We start from the raw sequence: 20,751 nt of genomic DNA, 5'->3' as shown, positions 1-20,751 counted from the left end.
GTTAGCATTACTATTCGGTTTTTTTATCAAACAAATCCATCACAGGTCACAACGCCAATAGATACGTAATAATCAACGTTTAAATTTGACAGGATTTTCCACTTTAAATATACGGTATTCCTCATTATACGGAAGGTATTTTAACACCCTAAGACAAAGTGAAGAGAACACTTACTAAATTGTGTGCTACATCAGCTTACTAAATGCAACAAAACGTCATGAAAATTAGTATTTTTATGCCTTTTTTCATCTATTTAAAATAAAAACAAACTGTAAATGCAAAATATATAGTTTTTAAGAGAGCTATTGATAGGTGTAATGAAAGTCATAACTTAATATTTAAAATATCCTTAATTTAAACTATTTATAAAAATGTGTAATGTACCGAAAGGTAACAACTGTAACATGTTATTAGTAAGAGCACATCATTACGTTGCAGTACATTTGGGAACCTGGGATAACAATTTGGGATAGCTAAAATTTTTAATGAGGTACAGTAAAAAACTATGAAACCGTGCAACTGTTACATTTTAGACCACTATGTATACTAGAAATTAAATAAATTGTAGCTTTAAAAAAATGATCAGTGAATTAAAAAGAGACCATTAAAGTAAAGTACCACTCGACATTTACATTTAAAAACTTTAACAAATTACCCCTACCTCCTCCTCACAGAAGTTACATTTTGGGGTATTTTTAGTGAAATATGGAGAGTGTGGTTAAAACAAATAAGGTAGGTTTCTCGGTTCAACTGCTATACATCGCGGACGTGTGGTCTACCCACCGATGTATAATACTCCTTGATATTATATTATACATCGATGGGTATACCTCACTTTGTATATATCTCATGACATTGTATGGCTGATATATTTATGCGTCAGCTTTCACCAAATACTAATGTTTCTTCCTGGAAATGTTATAGAAGTTCTCCGTAAAATTATATGAGTGTAAATTCAAGTGCCTAGATAGAACATTATTTTGTTGCTTCCAATTATTATTTCCTCAAGGTCATCCTAATATTCTGGACACCTACCGCTAAACGCTAACTATTACATTCGCTATATGAGTGTCCATATTTAAATTATATTTCTCTTTCAATACTTACCTGAAATTTCGAAGTCATAAAGTTCATTAATTAACTGTAAACATAACTAAGAAGGTGTTTGGAGCAGGAAGAAAAAATGGCAATAAATAGTAAAAAACTCTTCTGAATGTCAACAAGCTCTTTTTATTGAATATGTCTTTAATTTCTAAATTTATTAAAAGGTTATTCATATCGAATGTTAAAGAGAAATTAGGTGTAAAACATCGTGATGAAAGATATATTGAATGTAAGATATCTTCTTGAGATAAAATTCAAGATTTTTTGCACGTATAATTTACCTTTATTTGTAGTGTAAGTATATAATTGTACATGGTTGTATTTAATCTTTAAAGTGCTTAAACCATTTCCATTCACATGCAAAACAGTTTGAAACACAAAGATTATAAAGTATACTGGCATTATTTTCAAATTACAAAAAAGTGCATGAATTACAGCATTGTATAATATATACAATCTACACATGTAATATTCACATAACTCAACTAAAAAATATATTGCAATATATTACCAATAATCACAATACACACTATCCCACGTGCGCACGCAAGCACACACACACACACACACACACACACACACACACACACACACACACACACACACACACACACACACTCAAATCAAATATCAAATTTATTACACAAATTTGATATAGTTGAAATATGTGTTTATAAAATATTTCATAGAATAAAAATTAGGAGTAGTTCTGGATTGGATGGTATAAGGAGAATTGTAATTAAAAATAATATACAAAGTGATTCGGGTAGTTACCGGCACTTTCTGAGCTTATTGTACTTTCAAAAATAATGAAAAATATTCATATAAAAAAATTTGAAAATGCTTTGTTACTGAGTAACGGCCGACAAAATATTTCACCCACAATAAACCCGAGGTTAAATGATCATTTGCTGGGAGTTTGGGAAGAAGGATTTAGAGACGAATTCAGCTTTTCTATTGGTTTTTGACGTGATAAATTGAATAAAGTTTGTTCCACAACTGAATCTATCTTATTGCTTAAAATTTACTATGTAAAACACAAAAAGAGCATTCAAAAAACGATTGTTTATGTTTAAAGTACAATGCAATTTGTTTAATAGATAATAAGAACATTAAATTTTGCAGATAAACTTGTAGAAAATTTAATACTGAAGGAAGTTATGTACAATAAGCCAATTACAATGAAAAAATAGTTTGAAAATTAAATTTTACTACCTTCCAAGAAATACAAATTTTGAAATGGAATAAACGTTCAGTTATTTCCGCAATGTAATAACAAACTCAGTAGATATATTTGTACTATTATTTTACTGTAGTTACAAAAAGTCTCTCGAACAGGGAGTATTTCTTGATGAGTTTTAAATTGCCGTAGTTTTACCTGTACATAAGAAAGTGTACTACAATGATTTGTCATCATCTCCCCCAATATCGCTTTCCAGTGCCAAGTTCTTTTTTAAACTTAAACTAAGGAAAACTGCTGAAGTACTTGCAATACTTTAATTTATTTTCAATCAATATAGTTTCTTACCTGGTAACGGAACTGACTTGGCATCAGAACAACATATAAGCTGCACCACAAATTCAATTAGTCCTCACACATTAATTCTTGCTATTTATTTAGTTTAAAAAAGCGTTTGACTTTTTAGATATAGATATTAATACAGAAATTTAAGAATTATGGAATAGAAGGCTCAGGTCTTGGTTATGTTGACTCTAATTCGAAATGGGTAATCGATATAAGATATTTGGCCAGAAAATGAGGAAAATTAATAATTTTTTTATTGCATGAAACAATTTATGACAAATCAATTTCTATGTCCAATTATATATTTCTTGGTTCGAGAGTACAATGTGATATGGCATCATACATTATAGTGGCATTTACAGTAGGCCTACCATATCGGCAAGGACGTAGCCAGCAAGGGGATACAAGGGATCTGGACCCCCAAATTTTCAATTAATATTTTTGTAAACTATTATTAATTTTTAAATAGTTCAGTATTACTGAAATGTACTATTGAAAGATCGCTCTCATTAAAGAAACGGGTCAAGAACTTTTTAAGGAACAAAATGGGGGCTTACTTTCTAACCCCTAAGTTGTTTAGAACTGAGTTGGAGTATTTTATCACCCTTAAACAATGTTACTTTACCCCATTACAATGATTTGGCTTACTTATTCATATAGTTGAAGACTTGGAGTAAAGTAACCCCCTCATGGGGTAACTTTTCCCCAAAATAAATAAAAATATAACTAGTAGATTAACAGTGATAAAAATATTCAAAAACTAATTAATGATTAGTTCTTCAAACATACTATCAGAAATTACTTTGTTATCGTACGTGTATATAATTTAAAAACAGGATTTTCTTTACAAAGTGCAGAAAGTTGAGTTAAGTAACCCCAGTTGACGGTACAGTGTTTTGAAGTTAATTTATTTTTATTTTAAAATTTTATAGTTTTTAAGTTGTTATTCAAGAAATTTGATATTTATATTGTAAATCTTTTTTAAAATTTCCATTAGTTAAGTATAACTAAGGCAATTGTGCGTCTCCTATTATAACGTGACATAGAGTCTGTGTAGCTTGTGTGTGTGTATGTTAGAAAAACTAAGTATTTTAGGCATATTTTTACATAGTATTTTACTTTATTTTGAACTCTAAGAACAGTCCTTTAAAATATTCAACAACGTTTCAAAGCAGTAGTTGTGCACTGTGGAGATGTACTAAACATAGTTTAGAATGTATTCAATTAAGTAACAAAAATAAGAACAGTTTAATCACAATTCCTCATACAGAATCAGATGACATGGCTTCGTTGTGGGAGTGAAAGGCTCTCTGATTCTGGGGTAGGTGCAGGGGGAGCCCAGCGCTGTCTCTCTCCTGAAGCGAATGCCCAGTACAAGAGTGCCCCCAAGAGATAGACAGCGATGTTTACGTAAAACATGTACTGCCACTGCTCCAATTTCTATGGTAAAACACATTAAAATGGTTTAAATATTCTATGAGTACAATTGGGGGGAACTGGGCCTTGACAGATCCTCAATATTTTCTAAAGAAAAAATGACACAATTATAAGTGAACATACGTGTATTAGGAGGATGATTTGATTGAAGAAGTGTTTGACATAAAATTGGTGATAAGAAATTTAAAGGATGAAGGAGTACTGGAAGGCTGCTCATTTTAGTTATTTTTGCAAAAGATAACATAGTTTTTCTGTACATGCATACACGATAATAATTTCCTTTATATTTATTACTACCTAACCAAGTTTTTCTTGACTTATTGTGAGGAATGTTTCCTGTCAATCAATTCCTTAGAGACTGTGTAATATTTGATTATTCGATCCTAAATACATAGGCGTATCCAGTGCAGGTGCTACCAGTGCCGTGGCATCACCACTGGATTGAGATTCAATCTGTGTAAAATATGATTTCTTCGTAGATACTGTAAGATTTCTATGGCCGCACTATTTAAAAACCATCTCATATATAGATCTAATTAACTTTCATTTTCTTTAAGCATTTTCTCTATATCACAACAGTGCCATCGGCGGCCATTGCTTTTTGACACAGCTACAAACGTATATAGTTGCCTTTGTTGCCGCAGGCCTCTTTAACTCAGTAGTAACCCACGATGCTGATGCAATGCCAGTGTGCCGGACTGAGTTGGTGACTGTACTAGTGTGCCCCATGTCATAGACTCAGTCAAGAATGGGAGTTCAGTGTGTATACACACCATTTCCTTATGTTATTTTGGATTGCTAACTTAAAAATAACTTATTTTTATGATGTATAAATGGCTAATGAAAAACCAGAGCCTATCAAGGATTTGGACACAACCAAAAAAAGATGAATTATTTCTACTACAAAAATGTAAAATATGCAATTTAGACTTGGAAGTTTATAAATTTTTTCAGATCCCTTACATTTTTTTTGATAATTTATATCTGATTATATTTGAAGCTATTAATTCTGTCACCCGTTCAACATCACCTTACAATAGACTATTAACACTATAAGCCTGTTTTTTCTCTTTCCAAGCTTAGTCGCTGTTGTTAGTGCCAGTTCCCGTTTGGAATGTACTCAAAATGATAATGATATGAAGAAGATTGATGTAGAGCTGCAACTGAAGGGAACAGAGCTTGATGGTCATTCCCATGCCTTACAAAGAACTAGCAAGACAGATCGGTTAGGATTTCACGTGGCTCATACCCACCACGAATTTCATAACTACCCTAGAAAAGAAGTTTCCAAGGGTAACATTATAGAAATAGATTTTTTCAACCTAAATGGTCCGAAAATTACAAATGGCTGGAGAAAAGAGGAAAAATAATGCTGCTTATTGTTCTTACTGTCGTTGTTTTTCTAAATGACAGTTCGTTTAGCGATTTGGTTGAAAATGTATTAACAGCAATAAAAAAATGACATGAAGCTAATAAAATGTTTAGAGTTTACGAAATAAAGTAAATGTCATGTATAAAGTATGATTGGCTGGGAAATTTATGTCACTAGCAAACCCGTCGAGGTAGTGTTGGATAGTTCAAAAGAACTAAACTACATGTCACCGCTTGTCGATATAGTCCGTTTGCTAAAGGTGGGTAATCTCTTAGAGGACTTAACGAGCGGAAGGATAGCTTAGAGAAAGGTATTTTACTATATGTTGTTGCTATCCAGTAAAAATGTGACTTTTTTAAAACTACTTGGAAAAGGCCTCTGAGAACTGTACTTATTTTACTTAGCAAACTCATTCAAAATTATATACTAACGTCATTTCGACCAGTGATTCTGAAAATATAAGTGATGAAATCAGCGGATAGACCTTTACAATTATAGCCGGTGAAATGTCATCATGAGTAATTAATTAGCAGTTGTGTTTCACCATACTCCTAAAGGAAGTGCATATCCAGTTGAAAAATTGAAGTACTTTAGCGATTAAAGTCTACTGATGCTGAAAGAATATTTAAGTCAATAAACTGTATGCTGTTTGAAGTAGGTGTGGTAACATATATTTTGTGTGTTTTGTCGGGGTTCTTTAGAGTACAGGCTAGATGTAAAGTTGTTATACACATTGTTTAAGCCTTGTCTGATAGTGCCTGCGCAAATCACAAGGAAAATCAAATGTTTTTTTACTTCTTTGGAACAATACAGATGATTTTAAACTTTGTTGAAACTAGTTCAAAAAGACATGAAGTCTTTGAGGACGTTGTCAAACAAACTGCAATTAAACGAAAGACTCTGGAATTCGTTTCAGGCAATGTAGATGGGCCTGCCATTCAGTGACGATGTCTGTAATTTATATTCACTTATATGAAATTATAAAAGTCATTGAATAGTGTATGGAGTCTAGTACCTGTTCTAAAGATAAGGTCACAGGTGAAGGTATTTTGCTTCTTAATTTGATTTCATTTTGAAAATTATGTATTTTGGACTTTAGCTTGCTTTGAAAGTAAATAAAGCACTGAAAAATCCTAAAAGATCTTTGCCAAGCAGTTAATGATGTTTGGTAGAAATGGGAAATAGTGAAGAAAAGTTAGAGGACATCTTTATCAAAACATAGGAAATGTGTAGTGCACTAGATAGCGAAAAGGTAAGTATTATTAGAAGACACTAGTTTTCTCTTCTCCTCCTTTGTTTTCCTATAAACTAAATTACATTATATACTTATTACCTTGTTTTGGACGGCCCTGAAGAAAAGCTGAGTACTGGATTTCATCAAGAAACAAAGAAGTGATCTCTGCTACAGGAAAATGGATGGGTTAAATTTTAATGACTGTTATAAGTGTAAAAATGATGACTTTAAAATTGTCGCAAAAAAATTAGAAGTCAGTTTTGCAGTACCAGCAGCAGAATTAAAGCTGTTGGAATCAAAGAAACGTAGGCAAAATTCTGATCAAAAGTAATTAAGATTGACTTGTTATCAAAGTTCCAACGAGATTCAACCTTTGAAAGTTGTAGTGCCGTTGTTAATAAGTTTTGTGCAATACCTCGTAACGAACTACAAAAATGAGAGTTTTCTCAAAACTCAGTGTCATGAGATCCTAGCTCATATCTGCAATGCGTTAAAATTGGTTAGAAAACCTAATGGTACCGTTTGTGGAACAAGAAATGGCTATAATAACAACACACACACATAATACAACATAATTCCAACGTAAGAACATGTGATATAATTGAAATCTTCAAGAACAGTGTTGCATTCGACCGTCGGATGATTCAAAGTGTTGTGAAACATCAACGTATAATACGTATAAGAGACGTGTACTTTGAACTTGACTTTAACAACAACAACAACACAAAAACTCTAACCTTTCTTACCTTGACATTTTACAGTACCCACTGATAACACTTACATTATGTTTATACTAATATTGTTCTGTGTAAATAAAAATTCTAGAAACATGTATAAAAATGTATCACTGTTTAAAAGACTCACTACATCTGAATTGGCTTCATCACTACTATGCCCCCCTCCCTCTCTCTCTATTCCTCTCCCTCTCCCTATACAATTTTTACGATTCATCAAACCGCAAAGTCTTGAAATATTTCAGCCTCCCTGTGGAGAACCATCTTCAGTCAACATATGCTAAACCAAATATAAACAGAAATATAAATTTCCTTTAATAGGTCAGTCAAAAGGCAGGGCTGTATCTTTATTAACTGAAGCTTAAGCAATCATTAACCAGTATGTGAAGAGTGTGATCAACATTGTTTCCTAATCAGGCTGTCAGCTTTTTGATAATTTGATATTTTCTTTATTACAGTTTCGTCATTTTCCTTTATTATTTCTACAGATTTCTTATTACCCTAGAATAATAGTATGTAATTTTTGCTAGTACTTCTGTTTTACATGACATATCTGTGATGGGAAGGGTTGATTAAATGTAAATGTTGAGTTTAGCTCTTGTTCACCGTACTCTTAGTCTAGTTTCTGAAATCCACTGGACCAAGAATTAAGTCTGTGATAGAGTCAGATTTCAGACGCTGCACTAAGATAGAGGTCAACTGGAGCTAAACTCAACATTCATATAGAATCAACCCTTTCTACCCTAACTTCATTATGTGTAGAAACTTCCACTTAGCTTTGGAATTCTGACTAAAACATCGTAGTAAACATGATTGTGCACCTTATGAGACAATGAAAATACCTTTTCACTTAGGTTACAGTATATTTTGTAGTCTCTGATGTCTAAACTATGTAAAAAGTTCATGTTTTTAAGTCATCAAATCTTTTATCTCTTCAGAAGAACATGATTCCAGATTCCAGGAGTCATGTTTGCGTCACTGTCTGAATTCAGATGCTGCACTAAGAAAAAGGTAAACTGGGGTTCAACTTCATGTTCATAATTCTGTTTTATAAAATTCTATTGCTGGGTTAGTTTTGTAACCTATGTTCTAATATACCCCGATATGTTTTACTCCAAATGCGACTAACTGGTGAAGATGTTGAACGTGTAGTCTCCCCAGTGTAGCAAATTTAACTTCCATACAAATGGAAAAGTACAGGTAATAAAGAAATACTATAGCTATAGCATACTAAACGTAAAACCTAAATAAACTATTCTTTTGTTTTAATCTCGCTTCTGTACTTCTTAATTAAAAGTTTTGTGATTTGGTCTACAAAAGTTATATAAACTGTTTCATATGTTTTACAATAATGCATGCTAAAATCAAAATAATCATAAAGTAAGATATGGAGGATGACTAACCCGTTCTGTAACGATATAACTAGTAAGAAATGGAATCAGAAAGCTGATAACACATGAAAATGTGCTGGAAAGTCCCATTAGAACACTGGCATGCTGAGGCGCTATGTCCAGGTGGTTTACACTGAAACACAAGGACAACTATTAGTTTTGTGAACAACAATTCACTACTTGAAAATATAAGACTTCTTGGCCTCCTTACTGCACCGAATGGACGAAACACATGGGGTTAGATTCCGCTGAGGTCGTAGTAATGGATACTCGATTTGGAAAATTTACTTGTATGTTTAATTGTGGCAAATAAACATAAAAGCACCACTTATAAATGTTAAAAATAAACTAATGTATTACCACGTTGCTGCCAAATAGAGTAACAATGAACTAAATAATACCATAGGGGTGGGCCTAATGGTTCCAATGTTCTATGGGAGTTTTTCCTATAAAATTAATAATTATTTAAAACTTTAAAATTGACTTCCCTTCACGTAGATGTCTAACAAGCGAGGGCGTCAGCATCTTGACTGGACATTGCAGATGTAGTCGGAAAAAGTAAAGATTAATATATTATAAATCTAAAAGCACTCAAAGTTGTAATCAGAGACTCGAAGTTAAAATAAGAGACTCGGTTGAACTCGCCTAAAAGAAAATCACGACGGTATAGCTATTTATCGAGACAACTTAAGATACATCACAGCGTAGTCTCGTCAGAAGGACATCACCACGCCATTATCCATATTAATCTGCCAAATAAAACATCAACCAAGGTACGTTAAGTTACTATTTACAACTGTATATTTCAATAAAAATTAGATGTCTCGCACAAAGGGGCTAATTTATAATATGAAAATATAAATTTTACTTATGGACATGGCCCGCGAGATATTGCTCGGCAGCAAGATGGTCAGCTACTAAGTTCACGAGAGAAAAAATAATACGCGTGCCAGTTAGGTTATTAATCCGCCATGATATATATTATATTAACTAGTAACGAGTAACAGGGCTGCGAAAATATGTATTATATAACATAAATAACGTTACATTACAACTAAAAATACATAATACGTTTTTAGACACTAAATTCGTCTTTCAAGGCTATATCTGACGTTAAATTTACAATATAATATGAACTTTATGAACAATGAACCAAATACTGGTCAATTATAGTTGGATTTAGTCTCCTACACTGGCTCGAAGAGAAATAAATCATAATTGACAATCTTCATGAGCGTACGCTGAACAGGGGCACCGACTTATAAAAATATTGGGAGTCTTGCCCCGGGAAAGTTTGTAACTGTTTAGATAAAAAATAGTGAATTAAAAAAAATCTTAAGCATTTTAGAGTCATATAATCATATAAAGCATTAAAACCCCGAAAACTAGACCCTCGATAACTCGACAAACTAGGAAACTCGACAGGTTTGACACATTATTACTTTGAAAAAGAAACAAAACATAAACACGCACAGTACTTTCCTAAAAAGTTAACAGTTTTTAGCAATAATAATAATATTATGCTTGTATAATATTGTAAAAAGTGAATATAAAGCTCTGAAAAGACTAAAATTATATTGAAATAAATTCTAAACTATCATTAAAAAAATAAAATATAAAATAATGCTGGCCTGTTGGACAGCAATAGCACTTTGATTAATAAATGAAATAGCTAATTTACGTTTACTTTTAATAAGGCTCAGGGTTTATGAAATAAAAACAAAATCTAAAAGTGAATGCTTTAATAGAATTAATAAGGGTAATACAGTATGTATAATACTTTCAGTCAAAAAGCATGAAAATAGCGGTTTTAAACTAAATCCTTTAAGTATTAAAGTATTTGAAAATAACTAATCTAGTTCTATAGTAATATAACACACAGTACTAAACTATTACCAATATTTCGAAACTGAAAATTTAATATTCTGTATGTATTTAATAATTTTATTTTATTTAATTAATATTTTATAAAGATTTTTAATATTGCTCAAAATACCATTATTACTGCTTGAGTGTACTCCGAAAGGTTTGGCTGGATTGCTGAAAATGAACTTGTTGATGACTCAGATATCCAATTCATCAAAAACATCTCGGTGAGCATAAAAAACAGCCAAGTTGTTAAATTGTTTCTGTCCCATTGATGATCGGATGTATGACGTCAGATGTTTAATTAAGGGCGCTAAATGGTCGTCATGATTGTAACTACGTAATGAAGCTTAATACGCTTCATACTCCATATAACATTTCTCCAACTGCAGGCATTAGAGATATGTACTAACAAACATCAGCCGTGTTTTTAACACCAGTTATTTTTATTAGCAATATCGGTTAACATATTTAAGTGCAAGAGTAGTCTCTCAATGTCAAGGTATTTTTTTAAATATTACTAAATGTTAATAAAAACACTACTATTCCAAATTTTTTATTTTTTGGACGAGGCATTTCGAAACCAAAGGTTTCATCTTCAGGTAACTCCACAAATAAATATTCAATTATTATTCTTACAATTAATATTAAATAACGTATGGTGTAAAAATGTAAATACAAAAATTTTGGAAATATTTCCGCCAGTATGAAAAATTAGATTTGACTAGAGTTTAATTTTTGAATAAATTAAGAAGAAAGAAGATAGGAATTTTCAATAGGGCCCTCTTCATTGTTCATGAGTTTTTCTTTATTAAAAGAAAAATTAATAAAATTAATCTAAAATTAATAAAAGAAATAACAAAACCAATGAACTTAAATGCTTGGGAAACACTATATACATAAACAGAAATAAACTATTTATTGACATACTCAACTGGGTTAATTGCATGGCAACGAAGATGTAAAAGAAATTATACTTAAATTGTAACATGGACGTAAGTTTGCTTGCACATTTGTACCTGTCTCTGTTTTGTCCGCTGCAGACAAAGTTTCAAAAAACTCTAGTTAGTTATTCAATATTCCCAAGATACTAGCAGTTGGCATAGTCCACCGAGTGGGGTAGAGTCATAGACTAGCTTGATCGTTGGCGTTATCACACCGTAGCACAGTTGATGTGCTAAAGAAGTTGATACAGCTAGTCAGTAACTAGTTACCAGAAGGCAGCCCAGGTAAACGTTGTAAGCCCTAAGGCCATTACCAGACACAGTATTAGTGTGCAATAGTGATAGATATATTAATTTATTGATACTGCTTACTTGCTTACGCTATCAATGGTTATAACAGTTAATGTTGTTCTAAAGAAGTTGATACAGCTAGTCAGTAACTAGTTACCAGAAGGCAGCCCAGGTAAACGATGTAAGCCCTAAGGCCATTACCAGACACAGTATTAGTGTGCAATAGTGATAGATATATTAATTTATTGATACTGCTTACTTGCTTACGCTATCAATGGTTGTAACAGTTAATGTTGTTCTAAAGAAGTTGATACAGCTAGTCAGTAATTAGTTACCTGAAGGCAGCCCAAGGAAACGCTGACAGCCCTACGATCATTACCAGAGAGATTAACACAGCATTAACGGAGTGTAAGTGTCCTGCAAGGAACACAAATATCGCCTGAATTATGAAGGCACCGCAGATGAAAACTTTCCGCACCTATAACAAGAAGAAACCATCTCTGTAGTGCCATTATAACGGTCGATAAGCTGAGTTTAAAGCACCCGATGTTGTAATGACATGGCCCTATTGTTGTACCTTGTCTTCACTTGCAAATTTGTATCTCAAAACATTAACATAGTATGCAAAATGTGTCCTCTAGTATATTGTCGGCCTGTGAAGATGTATTTCATACTGCATACTGTATGGAGACTGTTTGCAAAAAATTTGAATTCAACGTTGCACGTGATTCTGGAGACAAAAATACAGTGTTTTAAGTTAACCGAATTATTAAAATGCATGAACACAAGTTTCCATCTAAAATCTGCGCGTGTGGACTTGTCTGAGAGCAAACATATTTTCGTAATATCACGAATCGTGAAATATAACTTATAGTGCGTTTAAAAATCTAATGTAGGAAAAACAAAGATGTCAGGATAACTAATTTGTAGCTCAATGCAAAAAATTAAAATGATATAATTTTATAAAAAAACTAAGAAAAAATGTTTGTTTAGAATTATTGTTAATACCTATCTCAAAAAAGGATTTTTTAAATGTACAAATTTTCTATCTGAGAGACAACATAAACAAATAGAAAATCATCGAGCAAAAAACCAAAAACTTAGCAATGAATTGGACAAGATACAGCTTATTCTTGATGACCAAAGGTTCAGTGAATGTCCTTCCTCAATTGTCGGCTTCCATAAGTATAATGCGGTTCCAACCTCTAACAGCTTTGATGTTTTATCACCCTTGATGAGCTCGATGTGATTTTCTCAACATCTATCCTAGAAACAATAAATTTAAGGAACATTCACACAAAAGGTAAAATAAAAGGAAAAGTTAAAAAAAGAAACCATTAATAAAAATATCTCAATTAATCTGTATGGTGATAGCCATGGATGGAACATGTACCACCACCTCGAAAAAGAATTTGCCTCTAAATCTTGTACGATAAAACCATCAAAGGTAGAACCTAGTGCCCCTCTAATTAAAGTGGCGAAAGTAGTCAAAAGTGAATCGTCAACATTTAAGGACACATAACTATACTGTTATTATAGGAGGTACTTAATGATGTGTCTAGTTGTAGTAAAGACCAGAATTCTGATCTCCAACATCCCAACCAGATTTTACCTAAGTGCTTTAAAAAAAAAATCATTAAACATGTTATTTCTAAAATTATAAGGTTTTATATCTTATAAATAAATGTCGAAGTTCTATACTTGGTTAAAAAACGATCCTAGAAGCTTCAAAAAAAGGGAAGCCATAACTTGTTGAGAGATCAGATACATGGTGAAATCATGGGTTAATCAAGAGCTTGATGGAGTTGTATGGGAACATGGGACTGTTGCCAGGACCTCATCTGTGTAAGTGAGCACTGGGTGATGATTGATCAGGCAGTGCATCTTTCAGTTAGATTAATATTTTGTATCATCTTTCTGTGACACTGCTATTATTATAAAGTAAAATGTTTCCTGGCTTGCGAACCTTTATATGACAGCAGTCAGGAACCTCATTTCGAGATGGCGGCTGTCTCTACCCGGAAATGTGAATCAAGTTTATATGTCTATATATGGGTCTATACTTCTAGATATCCGGGCGGGCAATTAGATATTTTTGACGAGCTTTCTATAAGTTATGCAAACTTTCAAACTTGAAGAATATAATTCTTCCCGCATGATATTTTACCATCAATATTATTAAATCGTCCCCAGATATTTTATTATTCCTTGATCTCTTGAACAACATTGATCTCATCCCTATTATACATGTTATGAGGAAATTTTAAAAAGGAGAGTCTTGTCTGGTTAATATTATCACCAATACTTATTGCTCATGTTGTTCCTATATGATTGTTTACATGAAGATCAAATCACAACCTTTTTTACGGAGGAGCAGTTAAAATCCAATGAGAAGAAAACTGTTCATTCAACACAATCATAACAAAGCAATTTTCAGAAGATTTCTTCAAAGAGAAACGTGGTATAGCGGTTTTCTAGTACCATCAGTGAAAACCATCACACCAACAAGAGTGACCGTCACTTCTAGCGAGAGCAATTGACAACTTTATTACAAATGTGACTGACTACCAGGTGTCAGTGATCAACAAAGCGATCTCAGACCACTATGACCAACAGGTCGTCATCGATGGTCACAAACCAAACACGGGATCCAATCAGAGAAAAAAATCGTAAAATGGAGCAGTGGAAATTGATTACTAAAGGTATCCTAGTTTCGAGAGAAAAATTAATATTTCTGTCCGATATTATTAAGCACTCAACAAATGAGGAATTCAAACACTTTTAACAAAATTGTAATCGAAAGGTAATCGGAACTGCTAAAGCTTATGATGTCACCAAATTTCTACTTGCGTCAAAAGCTTCGTGGGCCATATTCAACAATAACAAGATTATTTAATGACAGATCTATTGACTACGTATTAAAAGCGAACAAATCAGCGATACAAACAGGATGGCTGATGAGTTCATCACATTGCCTCTGTTGGCACTGGCCAAGGACTTAATCAGTAATCATGGTCAGCCACTCCCCCCCCCACCAATACGGAACCCAGCTGCTTCCATGGCTCTTGCTCCGGTCATAGAGGAGGAGATTTCCTGAGTGATAAATGATTTTCCAACAAAGAAATCGAATGATTTAAATCATGCGTCAACGTAGCTTATGGCATAGTGTTTAAACATTTGTTGAAGTCACTTGAACATTTGATAAATGTCTCTATTAGCTCTAGAACATTTCCCTCCTCTTTCGAAATAGCCAAAGTTACCCAATTTTTAAGTAGGGCGATCCCAAATCCGTTCAAAATTACCGCCCGATCTCAATTCTACCAAGTTTCAAGAACGGTTTTCTTCATTCAGCTTCAGCGTTTCTTGGAAAAACACAACCTACTATCATAAAGCCAGTTCGGATTCCGAAATGGAAAGTCGGCAATTGATGCAGTCGTGCGTCTAGTTGACAGGATAGTGGAAAGAATTGAAAGTCAAAGAAATACGCATAGTATTTTCTTGACTTATTAAAAGCAAATTTTTTATTTACGGTTTTTAGAGGCAAGTTAAATGAAATTAAAAAAAATAAAACTGATAATTTTAGTATAAATGTATATAAATTATTGAGTTCTGCAGGCGTAGGAGAAAATACACAAAAAACTTCTGAAAATTCTATAACAAGGGTGATTATAAATCGGTTTTCAATAAAAAGAAGTCCCCATATAGAGTGAACACACAGAATGCAAGTGTTGGCAAGCTTCAATGTCCCGTCATAAACAACATTCTCGTGTTTATTTGCTTACTTGAATAAAAAACTTAAAATTTAAAAATCATCAATGTATGTAATTAAAAATAAATGGAAACGCATGATGAGGTTTTCCCCAAGTTATGTTGGCACAAACCAAGATATCTAACCTCTTCCTAAGCGCTTAGGTATACTATTTTTCTCACTAAATCTTATATTTGTCATATTGTATTTCAAAAAAGTAAATTAATTAATATTTATTACCATCCGTTACAGTTGTGACAGTTTTACTTCAGGACCCAAGAATATTCGGACATAGCGTGCACACTCGGCTACTTCAACTTTGATGACCGGCATACAAATATTGTTCGAGAGTAAAACTTATAACAAAATAAGGGCAACACAAAGTTTCCAGTTTACTTGTGTGGTAGTGAGCACTTCTGAGTTCCTCAACCAGTCAGCCAATGTTCCAGCGACCAGCATTAGGACAACCATCAGTAGATACGGCAGGAACGACATGAGCTTGGTTTCATGCATCTTGTAGTTGTATATATCTGTAATCAGAAGCGGTGTAATTTAAAAATAATCATTGTCTCATTTACAAATACTACTAAATTGAAAAATTATATGGTAATCAAATTATTACTACAATCATTACATTGAGAACAATCTAGTTATCTTCAAGGCTAGAAGGTTGATATAAAGTTTACGATTTGATATAATACCATAAATTGTGTCATTACGCCCCTATTATTTGTATATATATATATATATATATATATATATATATATATATATATATATATTTAATTGTACTTGCAATTATGCTATCAGATAAATCCTGGCGAGAAATAAACTGATTTGAACTCATTTCGGTTTTTTATAGTTTGGCATGGCGTTAAATATGCATCGAAAAGTTTTGAAACTTTTTCTATTTTGGTCTCCATATGACCTTTTTATATTGGATTAAGTATTAAAAATCATACTGCTCGGTATGACAATATGCTCTGACCAAAAACTTGGTGTTTCAACTATTAATTAATTTGTCACAGTTCATTCACTTTTTCACAGGTGTCCCTTCTGACAATATGGGGCTTTGTATTAAAAAATAATTTATTTATTTTTAAAATATTTATTACTTCAGTCTTGTATCCAATTATGTTGCTATTTTTATATCCACAGGTTGTATCTAAGAAGCTGATATTTGACTCTAGCTTTGCGTATTTAAAGAAAATAGTTTTCATTTAATCGAATCTACATTACTAATACTACTTCGGTTAAAGGTTGTATTTTGTTAATTTCATCGTTAAAAACAAAATTATTCTTTTTTTAGTTGTAATTAGTGTATCCATTAACTAAATGCAGCTATGTAAGAAAGTTAATACCTCTCATGAACATATTCAGCTCACTGTCCACAGTGAGGCCCGTGCTCACGCAGGTGTGAGCCACAACTATGGCCCATACAGGCATCGACGTGACGAACTTGCCCCAAGGATATATAATCTGTATAACAGTCAAATGTTGCTTATTTCCTTGGAAAAACGTTTTTTAAAGTGTCCATAAACTATGTTTTATTAAAATCAAATAAGATAGATATACATAGTTGTATGCACTTATCTTCCTTTCTGACTTAAGGTTAAGGTCCTGTGTCCCTTAATTCAATGCTTTCGAACTACGAGTAGTTTTGGGTTGGGGAATTTTAGAATAAACGTCTCTCATTTCAAAACTGTTATTTTAATAGTGTTTATGGGAAAATGTAGGTAGGTAATTTCTTAAAAGAAGAATGTCAGCGGTCAAGAATGAAACATGAATGGCATCAAACATCGTGAGTAGCCACCCGACGACTGTGTTGTTCCCATATGTGTTGGCAACAATTCAGGTCTGAGACGACGAACGCTAAATTATCTACACTGGAGCTTGTTACACTGCATTCTAGAGACAATTGTATGATGTAATACATCAACTGCCGCCCAAACTCTGCCCAGTCATTGCCTCTTTTATACTAATATTGTGATACTATTACAACGTACTATTACGTGTACTGTGCTGTGTATAACGGGCAAGCCTGTCACACAGGAGAACATTTAATGTTGCAATATTAAATAATATTATAATTTTTAAACGAAACTAAATGTATATACTGTTTTAAAATTAGGAAGAAAATTCTAAAGTTCTAAAGAGGACTCTATAATAAAGCATGTGTTCTCGTTTTATAATGAATTAATTCGTTCCGATTTTACAACTGTTAAAACACAACAAAGATGATATGCCATAACAGTTCATTTTACTATAAAATGTTTTATGCCGGTAACACGTTAAAGATATACAAAAATCTAATTGGAAATGACATTTTTATTTACATTAAATTCATTAAATGGTAAATTATAACAATTCGAGTGCCGGTTAATATAAAAAAAAAACGAGAAGCATGTTAAAAACAATATCACGCCTTGCACAACAGACATTTCTGAGATTGAATACAAAATTCAAGAGTATAGCAAATTTAATTCCTCACATGTCCTGTGAGGTGGTCAGAAAACCGTACAGAATGAAATGTGTACAACTCTCTTCCAGAGCTATGTAGAAATGATCATGCAAAATTTAAAGCCTTGTACGTGACTGAACTGTTTTCAAAATATCTTACGGATAATTATGCTACATTTGCTACCGTGTATCTTCTTAAAATGTTTGTACTCTGTGTACTATGTTATTTTATTATTCGGTTTTCTTGTCGTCATCATGGTTACCCGTAAGGTCAATGTTAAAATGTTTACTAATGCCCAGCTAAATCCCATGGAGTGAAATACTACACCATTGAACTCAATGTAAGAAGCTTCGTGCAAAATTTCAAGTCTTTAGGTCAAGTTTGCTCACAAGATATTATGCAGGCAGACAGACATAAATAAAATTTGTCCAGTTTCTCAAGTAATAGGCTTCACCAATAAGAAATTATACTATTACCTACATGTTTAGGAATAGAGTCATTAGGTCCACAATCAAGATTCTCTTTAAGGAATTTTAGTTCCTTTGTGGAAATTTGAGGATCGTCTTCCGGTTTGTCCTTCACCATTGTCCACCAAACAGCACACCATATTAACCCGATTATACCTAAAAACATTAAACATCATAATTAAATAAATGCGTACGAATACTAATCTGAAAAACTTTTTAGTGTTTTACAATCCAAATGTACACTACTCTATACACTAGGAACTATTATAAATATGATCCGATTCAAACTTTCCTTCACTCAGACAAGTAGGCTACAGTTTAGGACTTAAAAAACATGCATACAATTAAAATGTTTTGCATTAATAAAACATTTCATTAGTGTTTTTTAGTTGTGTACAACATTGTTTCCTTGTAATATAGTCATCCTAATTATTTCAAAATTCAAAAAATAAAAGTAAAAATTATGTCCTAGATTTCTTATTGTCGAGATTTATAAATCCTAAGGCTCCATTCCAGGATATCAGTTGTCCATTATACATAAACGGTCTGCCATAGCTATTTTTGTCTTTAAGTAAAAATATATCCTCAATTATTTTTCTCCGACAGTATTTGAACATCGGCTGGTATTTCACAACACTCTGCCATGAGTAGATATCTGAATCCTTACAACAACCAAAACATTCGTCTTACTGGTTCAATGAAATAAATTCATATAGCTGAGCGAGAGAACCTTCTTAGCCAGCAGTTCTCTGGATTTGTTTTGTTTCACGTTTTATGTATGATGGATTCAAACCCTACCACTAGGACATTTGTGGACTTAAAAATGAAAGGATTGTCAGTTGTTGAACTCACCTGTGATGTAGAAGATGTACGGCCAGCCAAGGGTATTGGCGATGAGGCGGCCAATTGGGGGGTTAACTAAGGTACCAAAATATCTGCCGGAGAAGGCGATGGTAACCAGGCGAGCTCGCTCCTGGGGAGGCGCCCATCGAGACCAGACGGCGATAATACTCGGGTATGTGACACCCTGACGCCGGCATGAAGATTAGTTCACAGGCAATTATAAAAACTCCTTTGAGGAAACTTACAACTATTTTAAACTGTTTTATAAATTGGAAATATGCTAAAAGTTAATAACTGTAACATAATTTTAGAAAGAGTCTTCTTTGGTAACTTTGGATTTTCTAATATTTTAACGAGGTAACAGTAATAAAAAGGTGGAAAGTTACAATTACAACAATTTGGGCTACCCTGCACATACGAAGCTAAATAAGTTAATTTATTTTCAAAATGGTCAGTTAAGTTTATAAGGAGATACGAGTCGACTTACCTTTACATTTTAAAACCTTTAAAAAATTACTCCTACCCTCCAAATGTGCCAGTTTGAGAATTTTTGGGACAAAATATAGGAGTTTTAGTTTAAACGAAGAAGGTAGGTTTATCGGTTCAGCATCTCGGACGGGGGTAGTCTGCCTCACCCTGTATACTTGTATTGAGCAAACTCCCAGCTTGATGGTGATTGTGGTGGTCAGGAGTGTCACGTTTAGAAATGTACTAGATATACCAAGTCTTCTTGATTGTAAATTAACCCCATTTGGTACTGAATGCAGGTACTATTATTTAGAATTTATGTATCGTAATAAAAATGAACATATCTGGATCTTACATGTTACATTTATTACAATAACAATAATATTAATCACATCACAACAACAAAATAATGTTTTTCCATTAAATCTACAATGAATAGTCCAGTAAAAATAACGTAATTCAAAACTTGGTGGATTCTCCCCAGACTCTCTCATAACACTCTTGACCTCCTCGTCACGTCTGAGGGTGGGCCCAGCGTCCAAGTGGTGAATCAGCTCCCCCGCCTCCCCACGGGTTTCAATATTTCCCGTTTATTCTATTCATTTAAGACTAATGTATTACTGTTCCAAGGGATCAACCGCATTGACTCTAACACCAATGTTTCAAAGAATAATAAGTTTTTGGATATTCTACACCTTTAATGTTACAAAAATAAATCACTGCGTTACGAGGATTTGAGGTTTCGTTAATAATATACTTTAAACGAAGAAGTAATATTTCATGCAATACTAAGACAATGAGGTGAGTTTTTATGCACAACTTTGTATTTCATTTCTGGAATTGGATGTATTTACATTAAATATAG

General features: G+C 32.9%; 1 protein-coding gene across 1 annotated transcript in view; it reads right to left on the bottom strand.

Annotated features, from left to right (window-relative positions):
- Positions 1-1,211: 1,211 nt before the first annotated feature.
- The window catches only part of LOC124356965 (vesicular glutamate transporter 1-like), a 44,855-nt gene continuing 25,315 nt past the window's right edge, over positions 1,212-20,751 (bottom strand). Inside the window, exons 4-10 of the mRNA XM_046808305.1 lie at positions 19,428-19,602; positions 18,589-18,731; positions 17,009-17,126; positions 16,044-16,177; positions 12,235-12,377; positions 8,811-8,931; positions 1,212-4,070 (exon numbers count right to left, since the gene is read on the bottom strand). Coding sequence (XP_046664261.1) covers positions 3,903-4,070; positions 8,811-8,931; positions 12,235-12,377; positions 16,044-16,177; positions 17,009-17,126; positions 18,589-18,731; positions 19,428-19,602 — 1,002 coding nt within the window. The 3' untranslated portion in view covers positions 1,212-3,902. The remainder of the gene's footprint in view (positions 4,071-8,810; positions 8,932-12,234; positions 12,378-16,043; positions 16,178-17,008; positions 17,127-18,588; positions 18,732-19,427; positions 19,603-20,751) is intronic.

The sequence above is a fragment of the Homalodisca vitripennis genome, chromosome 3 (assembly GCF_021130785.1).
Source record: "Homalodisca vitripennis isolate AUS2020 chromosome 3, UT_GWSS_2.1, whole genome shotgun sequence".
In the NCBI taxonomy this organism is placed as follows: Eukaryota; Metazoa; Arthropoda; class Insecta; order Hemiptera; family Cicadellidae; genus Homalodisca; species Homalodisca vitripennis.
Note: the sequence above shows the minus strand (reverse complement) of the source record. Positions and strands in the feature narration are given on the sequence as shown.